General features: G+C 38.7%; 1 protein-coding gene and 1 long non-coding RNA gene across 4 annotated transcripts in view; one reads left to right on the top strand and one right to left on the bottom strand.

Annotated features, from left to right (window-relative positions):
• The window catches only part of cdk19 (cyclin-dependent kinase 19), a 52,331-nt gene extending 37,304 nt beyond the window's left edge, over window positions 1-15,027 (top strand). Inside the window, exons 10-14 of one of the 3 annotated variants that reach the window (XR_006841572.1) lie at window positions 1,172-1,269; window positions 1,489-1,567; window positions 5,318-5,563; window positions 9,674-9,897; window positions 10,713-15,027. Coding sequence is in view for 1 of the 3 variants with exons in the window: in XM_046372420.1 (XP_046228376.1) it covers window positions 1,172-1,269; window positions 1,489-1,567; window positions 5,318-5,563; window positions 9,674-9,799 (549 nt within the window). In the remaining 2 variants the exon portion in view is untranslated. Of the gene's footprint in view, window positions 1-1,171; window positions 1,270-1,488; window positions 1,568-5,317; window positions 5,564-9,673 lie in introns of all 3 variants that reach the window. The other 2 variants (XR_006841571.1, XM_046372420.1) reach the window with 2 other exon arrangements.
• Window positions 15,028-16,265: 1,238 nt separating this feature from the next.
• On the bottom strand, window positions 16,266-18,856 carry LOC124050175. The gene is made up of 2 exons (XR_006841574.1): window positions 18,800-18,856; window positions 16,266-18,455 (listed from the first exon to the last, which is right to left on the bottom strand). It is a non-coding gene; the product is annotated as an uncharacterized LOC124050175 (long non-coding RNA).
• Window positions 18,857-18,861: the final 5 nt, after the last annotated feature.

Below are 18,861 nucleotides of genomic sequence, written 5' to 3'. Positions count from 1 at the left end.
AGGACACTCAGCATTTGCTCATGTCCATGGGTCCCAAAATTCAGGCAGTCAATGACTGCAAAGGATTTTCGTCCAAATATTTAAAAACAGTCCTTATATTGGTAATTATGTTAGTTTATCCCATCATTTGTAATGCCACACTTTTGTCAAACCCCTTGAATTAAAGCTGAAAGTCTTCACTTCACTCACATCTTGAGTGTTTCATTTCAAATTCAGTGTGGTGGTGTACAGAGGCCAAATGCTAAAAAACTTAAACTTGTCCCAATATATATGGACCAAACTGTAAGCAAATGTGATATATTAAGGATGGGTTAAACTGATCACAGCATTTTATCTAAATGCCGTGCTGACCTGACCTTTCACAGCAAGGTTTTGCTACTGAAAAAAAGAAATTGGCAAATTTAACAGGGTTAACAGCAGCCTCCGTCAATTCACACTCATTTTTATGAACATGATCATAGAGGACATTGGAAATGTCTGTACTATCCAAACATTGCAGTAAAAATCTTTTAATATGTATGTAATAAACATCAGCAGTCTCCAAAAAGAAAGATGTCCTCATTGGTCAATTTTTATTCTATCTAAAGACATAAAGAGACACGAAGAACTTTTGTCCAGATGAACAATCACTGACTGTGTATAAAGATGGATGACTTGTCTCCACTTCTTCCCATAAAAGTGAACCCAAAATATCTTGAATATGAATACTGCCATCTTGCACTGGTGACATCATTTGGAGCCAGAGTCTGCACAGCAGTGATTGGGTGATGGAGCATTATTATAGAACATTAGTACATATATCTAATCAAAACCAAGCTTATTGGAAAAATGAACACATGAGTATACATCAATATGATAAGAAGTATCTAAAATGACAGAAACCATCTTTGGTAAAAATTTATTTGACATGTACTTTGAGTATTCGTACGCCCTCTGCTAACATGGAGGGAAGGGGATTATGACCTGTACTGAATGGATGTGAACACTCTTACACTCACACTCATTGTTACATTTGAGCTCCAGTGTTCTGGAGTTGAGCCAGAATAATAACACATCCTCATACTGTCTTATGTCACCGCATAGTGAAGAGTTCTGGATTTTTAGTTAAATGTCATTAATTAAAAAAAATATAACTACTTTGTGTCACTGTGTTATACTTGTCTACCTTCAGCTGCAGAAACTCCTCACTATGGACCCCACCAAAAGAATCACATCAGAACAGGCACTGCAGGACCCGTACTTCCTGGAGGACCCATTACCAACCACAGAGTAAGCTTTAGTAAACTTTTGCAAGAGGCTTCCCTTTGCCCTCAGTGATTTAGTATGAGGAGTATAAGCATGAGGAATTTGCTCTCTGTGCTTTAGTCTACCTTCCTGTTTTTTGACCTGCGTGTTTAGGGAGGGACTGTGTGATTGGTTGGCGTCATCAGTGTACAATGTGTTAATGCAAGAACGTTTAAATGACTGATTCTCTGTGATTGCCTCCAGTGTTTTTGCTGGGTGTCAGATCCCCTACCCAAAACGAGAGTTCCTGAATGAAGATGAGCCAGAGGAGAAAACAGAAAAGGTAATTACCCAAAAAAGTCACAGCGTGAAAATCATTTTGTCAAAGAGTCATGTCATTTTATTATTACCAGAATAGATGTCAGAATAGAGACACATTTTGTATTCATGTGAAACAGTATAATGCACACCCAGTTTTGAATTTGTGTAGCTTGTTTGGAGTTGACGTCAGAGAATACTCGTCATCAGTTTAAATGAACCCTTATAGCTGTAGAGACAAATGTGTTCAAATCTTTCTCTAACAGCCTGTTGAGATGGTCACTTGATATTTATTCTATGTTGCCAACACAAACTTAATGTTATGGTATTGGCCCTACTTACATAATAATTATAATAACACTTTGTTTAATAACCTCATGTCTAGTGAGTTATAATATTCATCATTTGTTATAATGCTTTATGACCACATTCACAAACACAAATGATGCTTTCTGGTACACTGTATTTACAGTCATAAAACATTATAGATCTTAATTAGTTATAAACTAGAGGTTGACTGATGATGCTTATAATAACATTACGACTACCTCAGTATGATATTCTCTAATGTTTTATGATATAGAGCATCAGAATGCATTATGTATGTTTGGGTTTAGTTTAAAGTATTATGAAGGCATTGTAATACTTAATGAACGCTCCCATGATGCACTGTAGATGTGGTCTTCATATGGCCTCCCAATAGTTTTCATACACATTCACCTAAATTGATTGTTATTGCTGACTCAATGTTTTTAACTTCACCTACTCTAGAATCTCTCTCCATGGAGTAATCCCTGGGCTACAAGTAGCCCTGGTTGGGAATCACTGACGCAAAGTTCTTTAGGTAGTGTCACTTCAAAGCGTCACTTCAGACTAGAGCTATACAGCACCACGTGGTAAATCTAAAAGCTTAAAGTTAGCTGTGGCACACCGGTGCATCACAAATGATCCAGACCCTGATACAAAAATGAAATCTGTCGTTGTTTTACTGTCCACAGAGGATTCAAACTGATTCAAGCCTCACAGCAGAGCAGCAACGACAGTGTCTCCAGGCTTTGCCACAAGCTTTAATCTCTGATTTGTTGGCCACCTGACACTAATAACAGAGCATTCTGATTGGATATATCCACATACAGTGTATTTTACAGTTTACTGGGCAGCTAATTTAGTTTCAGCAATATTTTCTTTAGCTTTTCCAACATTTGGTTGCTCTCAAATCGTATCTGTTTTAATATTGCCAAAGCAGAGAATGGAAACTCCTTCAAATTTAAGCAAAACACTGCTATGACAGGTGCTGAAGGACCTGGACAGGACAACACTGTCCTTCTGTGTGGTCATGTTGGTGTCTCTGAGCATGTCAATACTGTTGGGACTATGATAAATCACAGAAACACAAGAACATCATGATAACTACTCATTGTATGTACAGACAAATATCAGAGAAGAGAAAACATTTTGATTGCCCCCTGGAGGGTGGCAGCGGTACAGGTCATAAATCCCTCCCTTTCCATGTTAGCCAAACTAAAAACTCAAAATACATATTACATACATTTTTCTCAAAGATGGTTTGTGCAGAGACTGGCTCCAAAGTTAACAGCTCAAGATGTGCCCTGCTCGTATCCAGGATAAAGATAGAAAAAATACAAAGACAGCACTTCTGTTTTTGCTCCCATTTTTTTATGAGTTGAAATTAAAGATCTAAGATCATGAAAAAATGTGAGCAATAACAAAAATGCTGTAGTAATATTTTTGTTCAGTGTACTGAGAAAAAACGTATGGAATTGTGCACAAAGTAACAGGAAAAAAAACTGAAGAATCTTTAACGTATGAAATGCACATATATACACTATATCAGTGTGTCATTTTTTATGTAGTTCCTTGAGCTGTGGCTGACATCTTTTAGTTAATGATTAATTTTACAGTCACTGTTTTCATTTATTGTTATTTATTGTTGTTATCTATGAAACCTCAAAAATGAATCAACAAAATGGTCCTCACCAGAGAGCCTACTGAAAGTTCAAATACACGTTACAGATTGCTAAAATGACTGAATCTGAAATTATTTACTAATTATTGAGTTGCTGGTTATCAGTTATTTTAGCTCACCATATCAACTGTCAGCAGTCTGGTGCTGTGCTTTTATTGTGGAATGTTTGGTTTGCCAGCTTTGAAGCTTTTCAGACATATGACACAGTTTGATCATCTCAGTCATGTGGGTGTGCCGGAAGGATTTGGACAGTTTTACATTCCACCCATAAAAGAGCAGGTTTTGTTACATATTAAACAAAGATTAGAGTACGTCTGAAGTGGGCTGTCCATTAGAGTCTCCTCCCTGTACGTTCATCTAGTTTTATAATGTAAGAAAACACTACCTTAAGCTGTGACTTTGCCAGAGGCAGGGACACACTGGACATGCTGTCTGCTTTCCATTTTATTCTATTTTATATTTCTACATCAGCATCTTTCATTGGAAATGTTGTACCAATTACAGTTGAGATTACTGTTTCGCATAAAAGACATAAGAGTTTTAACTTCTTGTCGTGTCTCAGATGTCTACATTTTCCCTCCAAATCTCTCACATATGTTCTTTAGAATAACAGTTAAACAAATGTGTATAGAAGAAAATACAGAAAAAAATTCCCTATTTTCACCTCGCCTTTGAATCCTCTCACGACCTCTTGGATTTATTTTGTGATGTTTTAGAGGGACCTGACCCCCAATTGCCAACTGTATATAGAGTAGTTCAAACTAGCTCCACCTGCAGGAGCTACAACAGTCAAATGCTACCTGCACATTGATGCAACAGTATTAATAACAGTACAGGGCTTGTATTTGTATGGAGTATTTTTACATAGCTGTACTTTCATTCAGCCAAAGGATTTGAATTCTTCTTCCACCACTGTTGGGTTCATAACATCTCAGCATTGCATTACAAGAGAAGTGAAGTGCTGGAAAAAGGCTGTTACCAAAGCCAGTACATACTAGCTGCATGGTTTTAAAAAGCAGATTGCTGTTGTGCAATCTGAATGAAAACTGAGCACCAACAAGCTCCTGCATCACATTAGCGGTTAACACACAGTTAACTCTGCCAGTTGGAGTCATGGGCACCCGCCTACGTAGATCATCTTCATTTCTAATTAAGTTTGTCTAAATTTTTAAGGTCATTATCCACAGTTATTCCAAGATGTTTTATACCATTCAGAAGTCACTTAAATGACTTGTTTGCTTGTTTGTTATAATCAAAAATCATTAGTGCAATAAGGTGACATTAAGTTTACTATTAGAGGCACATACCGGCTCAGTGGTACCTCAGATGTCTGTTGTCCTCTCAGAACTCAGTCACATGGGAAGCTTAAAAGGCTGAGTGAGTGGCGCAGATTCTTAAAAAACATGTTTGGACACATGACACACAAAGTCATTATCATCTAAATACACAGCTCACTTTGAACTGAGTTATGAGACAATGTTTCTTTGTCTTATCAAGTGTTCAGCCATTTCTCATGTTCTTATGTTTCTCTTTACTGTGGTGTTTCTTTGAAGTAATGCTTTTTTGCCAAGTTAGATTGTGTCTCAATGGGAAAGCGGGTCAAAGAAGCAGGAAAGAATAGCCTGCAGATGAAAAGAGTACAACAAAACGACTCTTACAAGTAACCTAAATGATTTTACACAGTTTTTGGTTTTCTAGTCAGAATACCGTTCCCACCACTTCCTACAGCCACTTAACCACCGCTAAGCGTTTCTGTTTTATCAGTCATGTATGTGTGTCCGTCTGCAGAACCAGACCCAGCAGCACCAGCAGACGACAGGCCAAACTCAGGCCCAGAACCAGCAGCAGACAACAGCTCAGCAGGCCCCCTCCCAGCAGAGCTCAGCCCAGACCAACGGCACTGCCGGAGCCACGGGGGGCACTGCCGGCGGGGGTTTACAACACGGCCAGGACCAGGGCCCTCCCAACAAGAAACCTCGGATCGGGCCCTCTGGGGCCTCCTCAGGCACCGGGGTGCTGCAGTCAGAGTACCAGGTTAGTGGCATTTGAAGTTTCTGCTCTAGAAATTCTAGTGGTTGGCTGCTGATATTCTTTATTTTGCCTCCTAACAAACCCCATGAAAGCACCAAAACCAGCAATGAATGTATCTCCTAACAAGTATTGTGTGTGTATCTAAAGCCTCATATATTTTTATTCCTCCCTTAAAGCTAAGTGCAGCATACGAGTAAATGCAGTGAGAAGGCATACATACAGGAAGCATGTGCACACAAATGACTAGACAAACTAAATATCTAACCAGTGGACTCCAGTATCAGCATTTCTTTTGTCATCTAGCTAATGCTGATTGGGTTACACAGCTAACAGTAGCCACCAGCTTGTGAAGTGTCCCTTCATCATGCAGTATTTGCCACCTCATGTCTTTAGTGGACTGGTCGCACTGCATGTGTTTTGACTTGTGGCGGAGAGGAATGTACATTTGGACACAATAACAATAAGAGCGGCTTAGTTTCATTAAGTATCCCAGTAACAGTGAACCAGCAGGCACAACAGGAGGACTTCTTCTGAGTGAATTGCAGCATTCATTAATGCACCTGTGAGGTTACTGCTGTGTCATGTCATGCAACCAGGACATTAGTAAGGATTTTTGCATCACTGTGATGACATACCATTTGACTGATCTGACAGTCTCCTTATTTATAAAATTTATATATAAAATTATAATTATAATTATATTTAATATATTTTGAAGTAGCTATGTACAATAAGGGCCAATAGTCCCACATTATTCACTCAGTATGAGTGTGAACACTTTTACACTCATAGCAGCACACAGAACCATTTATAATCTAACTACAGTCATTTCACTGCTGAAATGATTAGTTTATTAATTAAATTTTCTACTGTTCTATGTTGTATATTAATGTCTTTGGGTTTTGGATGAACACAAAATGCGGTAAACCACAGGTACATTTGGATAAACACAATACAATATACCATGTTTATGCTCCAACAGAGCCCCGTCGCTGTTATAACATTTGGTAAGCAAACAGAATCATTTCTCATAAATAATGTACAAACTCAAAGTGACAGAAACCATTGATAAAGAACACACAGAAAAACACATTAAAAGATACAGTAAATGATAAAATGAAGCAATGAGTAGTCAGAAAAACATAAAAAAGAGAAGGAAAAAGAAATTTCAACTGTTCAAATAAATAAATAAACTATATAATATGGGGTCAGTAGTGCTGTATAAGGTAAAAGTGGTTGCCATATGCCATACAGTGTGTGAGCACACCCTGTTGTAGAAACGATCTTTATAAAGTCTTAAATCCATAGGTTCAAAGTTGGAGGCAATTTTTCCTTCCATGTAAGCAGTTCTCTGGGACGTTGTGCACAGCAATTTCTTACAGATTATGGAACTAAACATATTTGATTAATCAATCATAAAATATCCATCAATTTTCAAAAGCGCTTATCCGTAAGGGTCACAGGGGAGCTGGAGGCGAGAAGCGGAGTACACCCCGGAACCCTCTTGCTGTGAGGCGACGGCGCTAACAACTGCACCACCGTGGCATCACCTAAACTCACTGACTAGAATCATCAACTGTGTTGTAGCCTGCCAGTCCGTGTCACACAGAAAGTTTTATTCTCAGCTTTTTTTTTTTTGCACGACAGAAAACAAAAAATATGAAGAAACTACATTTGGTGAACAATTCTTTAAATGCGGACAAATGTTGGGAAATGTCAGCAATGTAATCTCTGTGTGCATAACGTGTGTGTTTGGCATATAGACAACAATAGCTAACTGCTGGCTGACTGATAAAGACTACACTGTTCACATTGTCCATCTGACGGAACTGATAGCAAATCGCTGTCTTGCTTGCAAGCTTTGGCTTCCTGCTCTGGCATTTGTTATATTTGGCTTGAATCTTATCTCAGGGCCAGAGAGATGGACATTTCTGAGTGGTGGCGAGAGTGGGAAGTAATGGCAGGATAGAGGTGACTATTATGACCTCTCCTGCCTCTGAGTGTGTGTCGTCACTAGTACCGCCAGAATTTGAACCTTTAATAGAATAGCAGTATAAATAAAAGGAGCTGGCTGCATTTTTTTTTTTTCATTAACAACCTGCACATGTTGCTGGTATGGGAAAAACTCCAGACAGCCTCCGGTTGAAAATCTGATTGGAGATCTGTTTTTTCTTATTTCTTAGTTTGTTATTATATTGTATCGTTTTTAAAACCTGCAATATCAAAAAAAGTACTGGTGCTTTTGATAACTCTACAAGAGGGCGGCACCATCAGGCGTACATATAGGCATATCATGTATATAGATATATATAGCAGTGGCTGAGACAGCTGGTAGCTGTCAGGCCTCAGCAGATGTATAAATAAACCAGTGGAGTGGGCTGACATAGCAGGATGGTGGCTAGCTGTCTGACAGCACCGTCACTGTCAGCGTCCTACTTCTCCCCTCACTGATCCAGACTCTGCAGGCTGTCCTATCATGCTCCACTCTCCCAACTCTCTCACTCTCTAATGATACAATGTTGCACATGTGACCTGGACTGAGTATTGTACACATGAAACTAGTTCAGCTGAGGTCCCCTGGTCCTCACAGCCAGCTTCTTGATTCTTGTGACTCCACTGATTGCAGTAATGAGTTTGGATATCCATCCTTCTCGCTTTTCATTTTCTTTCTCTTTGCTGATGAACATGTTTTATGCATTAAATGAGTAATCTCATGGTTCCTCAAGTGTTTCCCTTCTGTAAAGTTAAGGGTAACAAGAATTTTGAATGAGCAGAGCCAGAGAAAAACTGGCGTTTTGTTTCTTCTGTGGTTCAAGTTACATTTCTCCATAGTGCAACTCATTAGTATCATTTTTTGTTTGGGAAACCAAAGAGTGCACATCCTTAGAAAGAAGTACAAATATAAGTATTTAAGTAAGTAAGTACTGTACTTTAGTAAATATACTCAGTTACTTACTACCACTCCATTTAAAGGAATAGTTTGACAAATTGGGAAATAAAGATCGATACCACTCTTACGTCTTTCCGCTGAATATATATATATATATATATATATATATATATATATATATATATATAAGCGGTAAACTGCTGTATCCCTTTTGTTTCTGTGCAATTGAAATCCATAAAGATGGGCAATGCTTCTCCACTTCCAAGGTATGAGCTCTGCCTTTTTGCACTGCTGATTTCCCTTGAAGCCAGAGTCTCCAGCGGCACTCAGCTGTCAGCCATGACTTCTCACTTCCTTTTTATCACCAGACTTATCAGAGAAATGAACACTTCAACATGCATCTGTATGATAACAACTACCTAAAATGACAGAAACACTCTTGAAGAAAAATTTGTTTGTGCACGGTGGTGCAGTGGTTAGCACTGTCGCCTCATAGCAAGAGGGTTCCAGGTCCCTGTGCCTGCGTGGGTTTTCTCCAGGTACTCCGGCTTCCTCCCACAATACCAAAAACATGCACATTAGGTTAATTGTCTACTCTACATTGCCCCTAGATGTGAGAGTGTGTGGGTGTCTGTCTTTGTGTGTTGGCCCTGCGATTGACTGGCGACCAGTCCAGGGTGAACCCCGCCTCTCGCCCGTAGTCAGCTGGGATAGGCTCCAGCCCCCCCGCGACCCTGACGGATAAGCGCTATAGAAAATGGATGGATGGATATAATAATATGTACCAACTTGGAGGGGTTTGGATTTATGACCTATACTGGCAGTCAGTAATCGGGGGCGATCCAGTTTTTGGGGAGCTCTCATGTCATCTGTCTTTATATGAAGTAAATGATGAACATGTACAAACACAAGTGCATGGAGAGTTACATGCTGTAACTATTTCTGGGTCTGTCCTGTGGGAGTATTGACCTCGTGAAGTCTTGTTCTCACCATGTTACCAAGCGAGCCGTGCTGACTCCCCATAAACCCACGTGTTCTTTAATCAGAGATTAACAAACAAGTTCATGAATAGATTCTGTGATTGGTCAGTCATTTCTTAATCACATGATGTTTCTGCACACCTGCAGTCAGAGTTTCCTTGTTAGGTAATAACATCTCAGCTGCATCATGGAGCCGCTCACTGCTGTGTTTTCTTTCCACCTCCCCCTCTGTCTTCCCGTCAGCACTCCGGCCCCCGCCTTGGTTACCAAAGCAACGTCCAAGGTTCCACTCAACCCCAGAGCACCATGGGATACTCGTCGTCATCCCAGCAGAGCTCACAGTACTCCCACCAGACCCACCGTTACTGAGGCTCCCCGTAACTCCTGAACCAGCAGAGGAATGAGCTCCTCCTCCTTGAACCAGACGTCACCGTACAATCTCGGCTCCAGCCAAGGCGTTGCTCCTGGTCAGACCTCTCTCCCTCTGTGCAATACATCATTCCAAATCAACCATCTTCCTTTTCAACCCTCCCTCACCTTGGAACGTGACAAACATAGGAACCAAAAAAAAAAAAAAGAAAAAAAAAAGGAAAATCTAAGAAGAAGTTCTGCCTCTTTGGGCTAGTGAATCATTTTTAAGGCAACTGAAAATAATGTAAAATCGATGTGAAGGCGTCACATACAAGCTCAGAACCATGGCACTTACAAACACAATGTTCCTCGAAAGGAAGAAACGCAGCTGTGTTCATATCTGTATATTATATAGCACCTTTTTCTATTTGATTTTTGTCTCTCGCTTATTTGCTAAAGTTTTCAAGTTTACCTTGATAGTTGATGTCATTGTAAATATTGTTTATATATGGAAGCGATCGGATGAAAGGAAACACAAGAGGAAAAGCCCTTTACTGTCATCTCTAATGTAATATTACCTTGGATAATCAAAAGCAAAGAAGAGTTTGAGGTTAAAAAAAACAAAAAAAAGACAGTCACATGTTTCTACACAGAAAAAAATAATCAGCTCTATAGCTGATTCAGTTGCAGGGAGATATCAAATGCGCAATTCAACTTAATATTCTTCTTATAGGGTTTCTATATTCACACCTCTCTTTATCTAGATTTGGATTTGGAAAGTAAGAGAAGTAGTTGTCTTTTTACAGCTCTAAGTTCTGTATATTGTGATTCACTTCACTACCTGTAGAAATGAGGAACATTTGGCAGCAGAGCTTCGTTTTCTCTGATGACGTTTTTGTGATGTTGGACGCCTCTCGTTTGTGACCAACAGCTCTGGAGTGTTTTCTTCTTCTTCTTCTTTCCTGGAGCTGCCGGTGGACACTTTGCTCTGACACCCATCTTATCGCAGACCCTCAAGACTTTCAAGGTTTCTGAACACAAATGTGCACATAAACGTGCAGGGCAGCTAACGGTACGCCCCCTCCCCCTCCCAAAAAAAAGAAAAAACAGTGTGCTTCTTGAGACTGTTACTGCCTGATGTCAGATTGTGTTTTTTTGTTGTTTTTTTTTAAGGTTTTAATGTTATCACTGTTGCCCTGTGTGTGTGTGTGTGTGTGTGTGTGTGGTATGTTTTATGCACGTTTGTTAATCCTTCTACTCACTAGAACTGCACTGATCGCTGAACCGATCTGCATAGAGCTGGAACAAACGAGGGGTGAGTTTCGGTGTTTGAATGCTCTTCCTCTTCCACTGCGACACTCTAGCCAAGTACTGAGCAGACGTTTGGTGGAGACACGTTCAAAGACAGTAGGTGCATTCTTAATACGTGCCAAGGAGGCAGGAGCAACAATAATCAAACAAAGTAATGATGTAAATCCCCAGTGCCTCTCCAACAATCATTCATTTCTATTTGTCCTTTTCTGTCAGGTCATATGTGGGGTACACTATAATCATCTGTGCAGACACCTGTATGCTGATTTATTTTGGAACTAATCTATCCATGTCAAAATTGACCCTTTAAAGATCATCAGTGGTGGGATGTAACTGAATATATTTCCTAAAGTTCTACCCTTGAAGGAGCAGCATGACATTTTGTGAGATATGTTTATTCACTTTTCTTGAGCAGGCTGATTTGTGCTAAATTTAAAGCTAAAGCTGATTATCTTAAATTAGCATAAAAACGTGCCTGTAGATGTGTTAAGCTAAGCTAACCAGCTGCTGGCTGTAGCTTCATGTTTACTGTATAGACATGACAGCCTTCTCATCAGCAAAAGGGTAAACCAGGTAAAGTTAGTTAAGTCCAAAATAATTTTTGCAGTATTTTCATTCAGTGCTACTCAATACTTATGTTCCACTACATTTCAGATGGAAATTTTATTCCACCACTTTTATTGAGATTAAGTCACTTTAAGAATTATTTTTTGACATGTTTTTCTTTAGACAATGTGATAAAACAAAATCCTTAAATGCATTAATAATATATCAGCCTGTTTTCAGTGCAGATGCGTTTGTCGCAAGTGTCTTCTAAAAATAAGGTGTTATATTTCTGGTGTGTTGACTTAACTTACACTTTGTTTTATCAAGATACAGTCAGTTCCTTTTGTAATAAAAACAATTTTAGATACTCTTACTGAACTAACAGGTTTCTTTAATTGTTTAACTAAGCCTCTATCAAGGTTTTCAAGACCTAGTTATAGCCATAATTATTTTGCACTCTAAGAGGTTGAACTTCCTGAGAGTATATAAAGTAGTTTAATGTAGCTGCTCCTCACGCTGTTGTAACAGCAAAGAGCTACATGCATATTAATACATCGATAATAATGATATCCAACAACATAACTAACTGTAACACTATGAAATGGGCTAATGTACAGTACTATGTCTCATACTTAAAGTGGATTTACTTCAAAATATCAATTTTTCATGCAAGACTTTTATTCTAAAGAGCATTTTTATTTTTACTTATTATGACTATTATTCAGACTTCATCCGTTACTGAAAATACTACAAAAAATGCCCCCACTTCAAACAAATCTTCAAATCACCCTTTTTGCTCCCACGCAGCTTGCTCCGTCCTCACTGGTCCTGTCCAGTCACATGACCGGCCATTGTGCAGGTTGTATTAAAGAATGCACCCGATGACTTGACTGTAGCTGTAAGTGCGTTTGCTCCAGTACAGGCACAGACACAGCAGGACTGGGGAGGAGAGAGAGAGAGAGAGAGAGAGAGAGAGTCGTATTTGGTAGATGTGTGACCTGCAGTGGGATTAGGAAACACTGACACCTTGTGGCTGAAAAGAGAACTGAACCTCTGTCCATTGTGGATATAGCGCATGTTGTTGCAAGAGTTGAAGCGTTTTGCACCAGAACATGCAAGACATGGATGTTTTAGTGTAAAACTGATATTATTATTGTGCCCATAATTCTTGTCATGTTTCACCAATGCTTTACACTCAGTAAGACAGTACTGATTATACTATATGCATCTCACTGCTCAGAAGTATCTCTTTAAGGCTTTTGGTCCCTGCGTTGAGACTAAGATGTATCTCAGTTCTAATAAGAGAGTCTTTCTGCAAAAATCTCTTGAGTGACTCCTGAGTGTACCCTGCTGATCCACACTGGCTCTCACTCTACAACAGCCAGGTGGATCAGAGCTTATGTTACAGGTTTGGGGTCACTTCCACCCAAACTGTCGGTTGTGCAAAATGTTTTTATGTCATTCCTGTTTTTTTAAAAGAAAGAACAAAACTTGCAATTGGAGGTATTTTTAGCAAGCGTAGATTAACTTTCTAAATTATATTGATGAGAATATAATCTAGAAAGAGTTTCATTCCAAAATTCTATTGCATTTTGGTTTTTTGGGGAAAAAAGGTTTAAGTGCAGAAAATGAAAAAAAAAAGTTTTACAAACAGATTGGATATTTTCCACAGATTTAAAGATGCATTCATTGATTTTTGGCTACTTGAGTTCTGCAGGAAAAAATTTATACATAAAAATACAACATTGACACCTTATAGAAAGCTGAGGTCATAAAGTTGTTAAAGTCAGTATCTGGCCTTTGCTGTTCATATTTTAGACAAACGAGCATCCTTAGCCAAAAAAAAGATCAATGAAAATGTAAGTACCAGTATGGCAGAAGCACTGGATTTCTTTTATCAAAAATATCCACCAGTGCTCAGTTGTAACATCATATTTACAAATTATCTCGACTATCTATAAGCTAAGGCTTTTTCTCACAAGCTAGTTTGTTAAAATCTGCAACAACAACAGAAATATTACACAAACAATATAGCAAGATAAACTATTAGACGTAATGGAGTGAACCATACATATTTATGAGGTTATGTCTTTAAACTGGATTTTAGCCAGTCGTATTATTTGCAAAAATTTGTTTTCTCACAGAACAGAACCCAAAAGTTTTGGTTTCATTTCAACTCTCTATAAAGTTGATATGGCTAATGTATGAGCAAATGTTGGAACAACATTAGAATTAATTGGGAGTCGGTCCAATATTCATCTCCTTTAAGTTCTGTTTTGTTTTCCAGCTTCTGAGTTTAATTCGTGGTGTTCGAGCTGCACGATATTCCATTATGTACAACGTCTAGCTGTTAACTTTGTCTGCTGGGCTTGAAAACCAAATCAAATGCACCAAAAGAAGCTAAAATGCACAGCAGGCGTGGGGGGAACTGCAGTGTTGGGTGATAATTCTCTGTGGCTTAATCACTGGAAGTGACCCCTTTTACATTACACGTAGTTTGATTAATTGTTTATTAAAGATATTGATTAGTGCAGCTATAAAGACAGACAGTTCAGGTGATGAATTTCCACCCAAAATGAACATGTAAAGCATTGTGGAAACGATGGCGTGTCCTCATAGTGTCTGTTTTGGTCCATCTCTTATGTTGTGACAGTCCGGCAGGCAGATCCAGGGAGACACAGTCTGTTCAGTTTTGTGTGATGGGGATCAAAACCAGCAGCTATTCAAAGGTTTTCTCCCCCTTTTAGTGTGTTTATCTGAAGTCAAACTGAGTAGCAGAGAGGTAACGTTCAAACACTTTGTTGTAAATTTCTCCCTCTCCACACAAGCGAGGTGTCCCAAGTATTATTGAGCGCAAAGCTCCAGTGGGAAATAAATTACTGTCAAACAACTCCTATGCAAAAAAACAAAACAAAACAAAAAAAAACAAAAAGAAAGAAAGAAAGAAAAAAAAATCCTAGACTAAACTTACTTAGGTTGCTTAGGTTTTGCAGTTGACAGCTTTTATTATATTTTGATGGGTAATGTGTATTCATTCCTTGTGTAATACTGAGTAGTCTAAGACAGCACTCATTTGTCCTTTTTCCACAGCATTTTGAAATGACCTATTGTAAAGAAATGCATATATATGGATAGTATACAATCATATTTATTATTTCCATACATCTATGAATAATACCCATTCTCTGAACTTTCCTCTGCCTTAACTATAGTAGCTATAGAAAGGGACCTCTGTCAGACAAAGCAGGCATCACTAGTATTTGTTATTTTAGAGTCATTTCTTCTCTATATGCTCACATGAAATCATGTCTAGTTACTGAATGTGTTAAAGCCACCTCAGTGTACAATAAAATGAAGGTGATGCCGTTGGTCGGGATCACTCGCCGGCTTCTCATGGTTGGTTTGGACTTTGTCGCGCAGGTATTCCACAGTGTCACTGTCTTTACAGGAATGCTGATAATCCACATTTTTGTTTGTGTGGATGGTGCCTTTTTGTTGTCGTTCATCTTCTAAAGATGGCACGGGAATTTGTTTAGGAACTTTTGAAAAATATTGTTTTGTCTTGTTTGTATCTTCACACCTCCTCTGTTAGCTCTTTGTGTCTGTGTGCTCGTTTTTCGAGTTTTTTTTTGTAGCATTTTGTTGACACAATGTGGAAGATAGCAGCTGAACATATATATATTATTTCAATTCATTGTGTTTCACGTCTACAAACTGCAAACAATCCCGAATGAGTATTCGCTCTTGTTTTCTCTTCTAACATATATTGTTCTCACACATCACTGAAGCGCAGTTCTAAGTATGTTTTGAAATGCTGTACATAAGAACACATTTTAAGAATTTCTCATTGAGATATTGATATAATAAATGTCTTTTAATGCACTGTTGTTGCTCAAATATTTAGTGGTAAATAAAATTTTTTTTTTAAATGTCTTGCTTTAGACACTAAAGTCCTGGCAGTACTATCAAAGCTATACAGAAGATGATGCTCCTTTGTGTGTGTAGATATGGACGGACACACGTTAGTACACGCATATATGAAATCTAGTGCACCTCTAGGCCGCGCTCTCCTAACTCATTTCCTTCTTTTTGATAGTATTGCATGTGCCTGTTATTTTCCAATGGAGAATGTAAGCACTTGTTGTCGCCCTCTCTCCAGAGTTTGTACAGACAGACAGACAGACAGACAGATGCTCCATCTGCAAGTCAGAATCTCTGCATTGCCTTCAGTGCCCATTGTGCCGCTCCAATAACACGCCATCTCAGAACGTAGTTATGATAACCCTCTCTCCCATCAAGAGTATCTTTTACCAAGTGGTTCCCTATTGAAGAAAAATTTTAATGTTATAAATCTTGTTAAAGGACATTTTTTAATAGATCTGCATATCTTAACTCCCTGAAGCTCTCTGTGAGCTGCATCAGCAGGATGCCTTGCAGGTTGGGGCATCTGTCCACTCTTCTACATTCTTTGTGTGTGTGTGTGTGTGTGTGTGTGTGTGAGCGCGCGTGCGCTTGCATGTGAGCCTGATTCTTAACATGTTTAAAATATACATATGGCCTAAATGTATTGTCTTTTCATAGCATTTACAGAGAAGGCAGCAATAGCTCAGCGCAGGAAAATCAGAAAAAAAGAAAATAACATTTATTTAGCTGCTTTTAGCAAACTTGTCCAAATTTCACTGTACAAATGACTGTTAAATGAGAAAAAAAAAGTCATGTATATTTATTTTATATCCTCTATTATAATAAAAATCTCTTTTGTCTCAATCACTTTCACGTGTACTGTAGTTGCTGAGGCAGGGTTTTTATTTTGTTTTTTTTTTTCATAAAGCAAGTTTCATACACGTGGATTAAAGGTTCTTAAGTTAAAAGAAGTCAATTCATGTCAGATCAGTACATTTCAATGCTAAAACACTGGACTCTCTGCAAAAGATGTAGGTTGCGTGGGATCATGGGAGTTGTTGTGTTGATTGTTAAACAACAACCACTGCAGATGAAAATCTATGTGACGTGATTCAGCCAGAATTGTTCATATACGAGGTAATGCTTTAAAGTTTTATTCACGTCACTCTCTTGACTCTCTCCCAGCAGTTACACTGACAGGCAATCAAGTGAAATTGAATGCACCGCTAGCTTGAATAAAATTACAGCTCTTTCTGAGTTTGAGCAGTCCTGGAAACATTTGGGATCAGATGGACAACTAAACAAAGGATATAAAAAGGATCTTATCGTTGTTAGTCATTTTAATGCAGAAATGTTACATATTAGGTCTAAATGTTTCTTTTCTGAGTGGTACCTTATAGACAGCTACTGGTTTAATTCTCCACAATTATTTGGTTAAGGTAATCCACTACGGTGAGCGTTAAATTATGTTTCTTTTTAGTCAAGCAAAGCATGATTACTATGTGAGAGTGCTGAAACACAAAACTTCATGCACGCAAAGAAAGAGACAAAATATATGGCAAAGATTTCAAAAGACCAACATGCTGTATTAACTGATGTTGTAAAGACTTGAAGACTACATGTATTACATGAAGGGAACTCGCCCCTGCTATCCTGCTGATGTAATAAGGTTTCACTTAGAATTACATCCACAAACATCCACCATCAGGACATTCCACAGGATGATAAAGCAAATCTTCACCACTCTAACACATACAGTGCATTGAAACAGTATATAATCTCTGAAAAAACGATTTATAACAAGGTAGTTTAGGCAGATGTGCGAACTCATGTAAAAAATATGGACAAAAGTAATGGGCCACCTGCCCATTCCACCAACAGAGGTTTATAATGACATTGCATTCTAAATACAAAGACAGCTTTGCAGCTACAACAGCTTCCACTCTTCTGGGAAGGCTTTCCACAACATGTTGAAGTGTTTCTGTGGGCATTTTTGCCCATTCATGCAGTAGAGCACTGAGGCACTGATATTTTATGAAAAGGACTGGCTCACAGTCTCTATTCCAGTTTGTCCCAAAGGTGTTGGATGGGGTTGAGGTCAGGGTTCTGTGTGGGCCAGTCAAGTTCTTCCACACCAAACTCATCCAGCCATGTCTTTATGGACTTTGCTTTGTGCACTGGGACACAGTCATGCTGGAATAGAAAAGGACCTTCACCAAACTGTTGCCACAGAATTGGAAGCATAGCATTGTCATTCCTTTAAATTCTTTGGTCACATTAGGCCACTGCTGGCAATAATGCAAATCAAAGGACAAAATTCTTTTTATGGCAAACTTGGATTTGAAGGATTCTTGCACCAACAAAATAAAGCGTCAGATATGAAATTATAAACATTGGCTCTTCATAGACAAATGCAAGTCTGCCACCTCCACAGACAGGAAGAGCTTTGCAGCAAAAACAGGCTGTGTCGCATAAGCGCTATCAGAGCTGCGCATGCTCACTAGCGTCAATAGAGCACAGCAGAGACAAAGTAACAGAATTCAACTGGCTGAGGCAGCAGGTGAAACTTAAGAACACGATGTTGGTCAGTCCGGCTTCCTTCCTCACACAGCTGCTGGCCGTTGTTCCACAACTGTAGCATCTTCATACAGCTGCAGAGCTCCCGGAGCTCCGATACCCATAGGGCAGACGTGTTTGGTTCCTTCTTGTTGAAAACTGAGGGGATAAAAACAGCGACGCACCAACTTCCAGTTGTTCGTAAACTAAAATGTCCGAATAGGTGCAACTTTGCTTTCCTGTTCCTCTTTTTCATGCATGAGCTTTTTTTATTTATTCCACGGGTGGAAGACTGTTGTGCACTTTGGCAAAAGTAACAGTTACACACTGTAAAAATACTCCATTACAAGATGAAGTCCTGCAAGTAAAAGTATATAATTTAACATCTTAATTTGTAAAGTAACTACAGCTGTCATATAAAGGTAGCGGAGTAAAAAGCCCCATATTTAGCTCTTAATCTTAGTGAACTAAAAGTATAAAGTGGTATGAGTATAAGTTTAAGTACAGCAAAAAGATCAAATAAATCTAATGGTTTTAATCCGAATGTAATAATTTTAATATTAATAGACTTAATATTAACGGAATCGTCACCGAAAACCAAACAGTAACAGTAAATTCTGATATAGCATTTCAAAATAAAAGTCCTCTAAAATCTCATATATCAAACGTAAGTACTCTATATTGCCAAAAGTATTCACTCACCCATCCAAATAATTGAATTCAGGTGTTCCAATCACTTCCATGGCCACAGGTGTATAAAATCA

The sequence above is a fragment of the Scatophagus argus genome, chromosome 19, assembly GCF_020382885.2.
Source record: "Scatophagus argus isolate fScaArg1 chromosome 19, fScaArg1.pri, whole genome shotgun sequence".
NCBI classification, from domain to species: Eukaryota; Metazoa; Chordata; class Actinopteri; family Scatophagidae; genus Scatophagus; species Scatophagus argus.
Note: the sequence above shows the minus strand (reverse complement) of the source record. Positions and strands in the feature narration are given on the sequence as shown.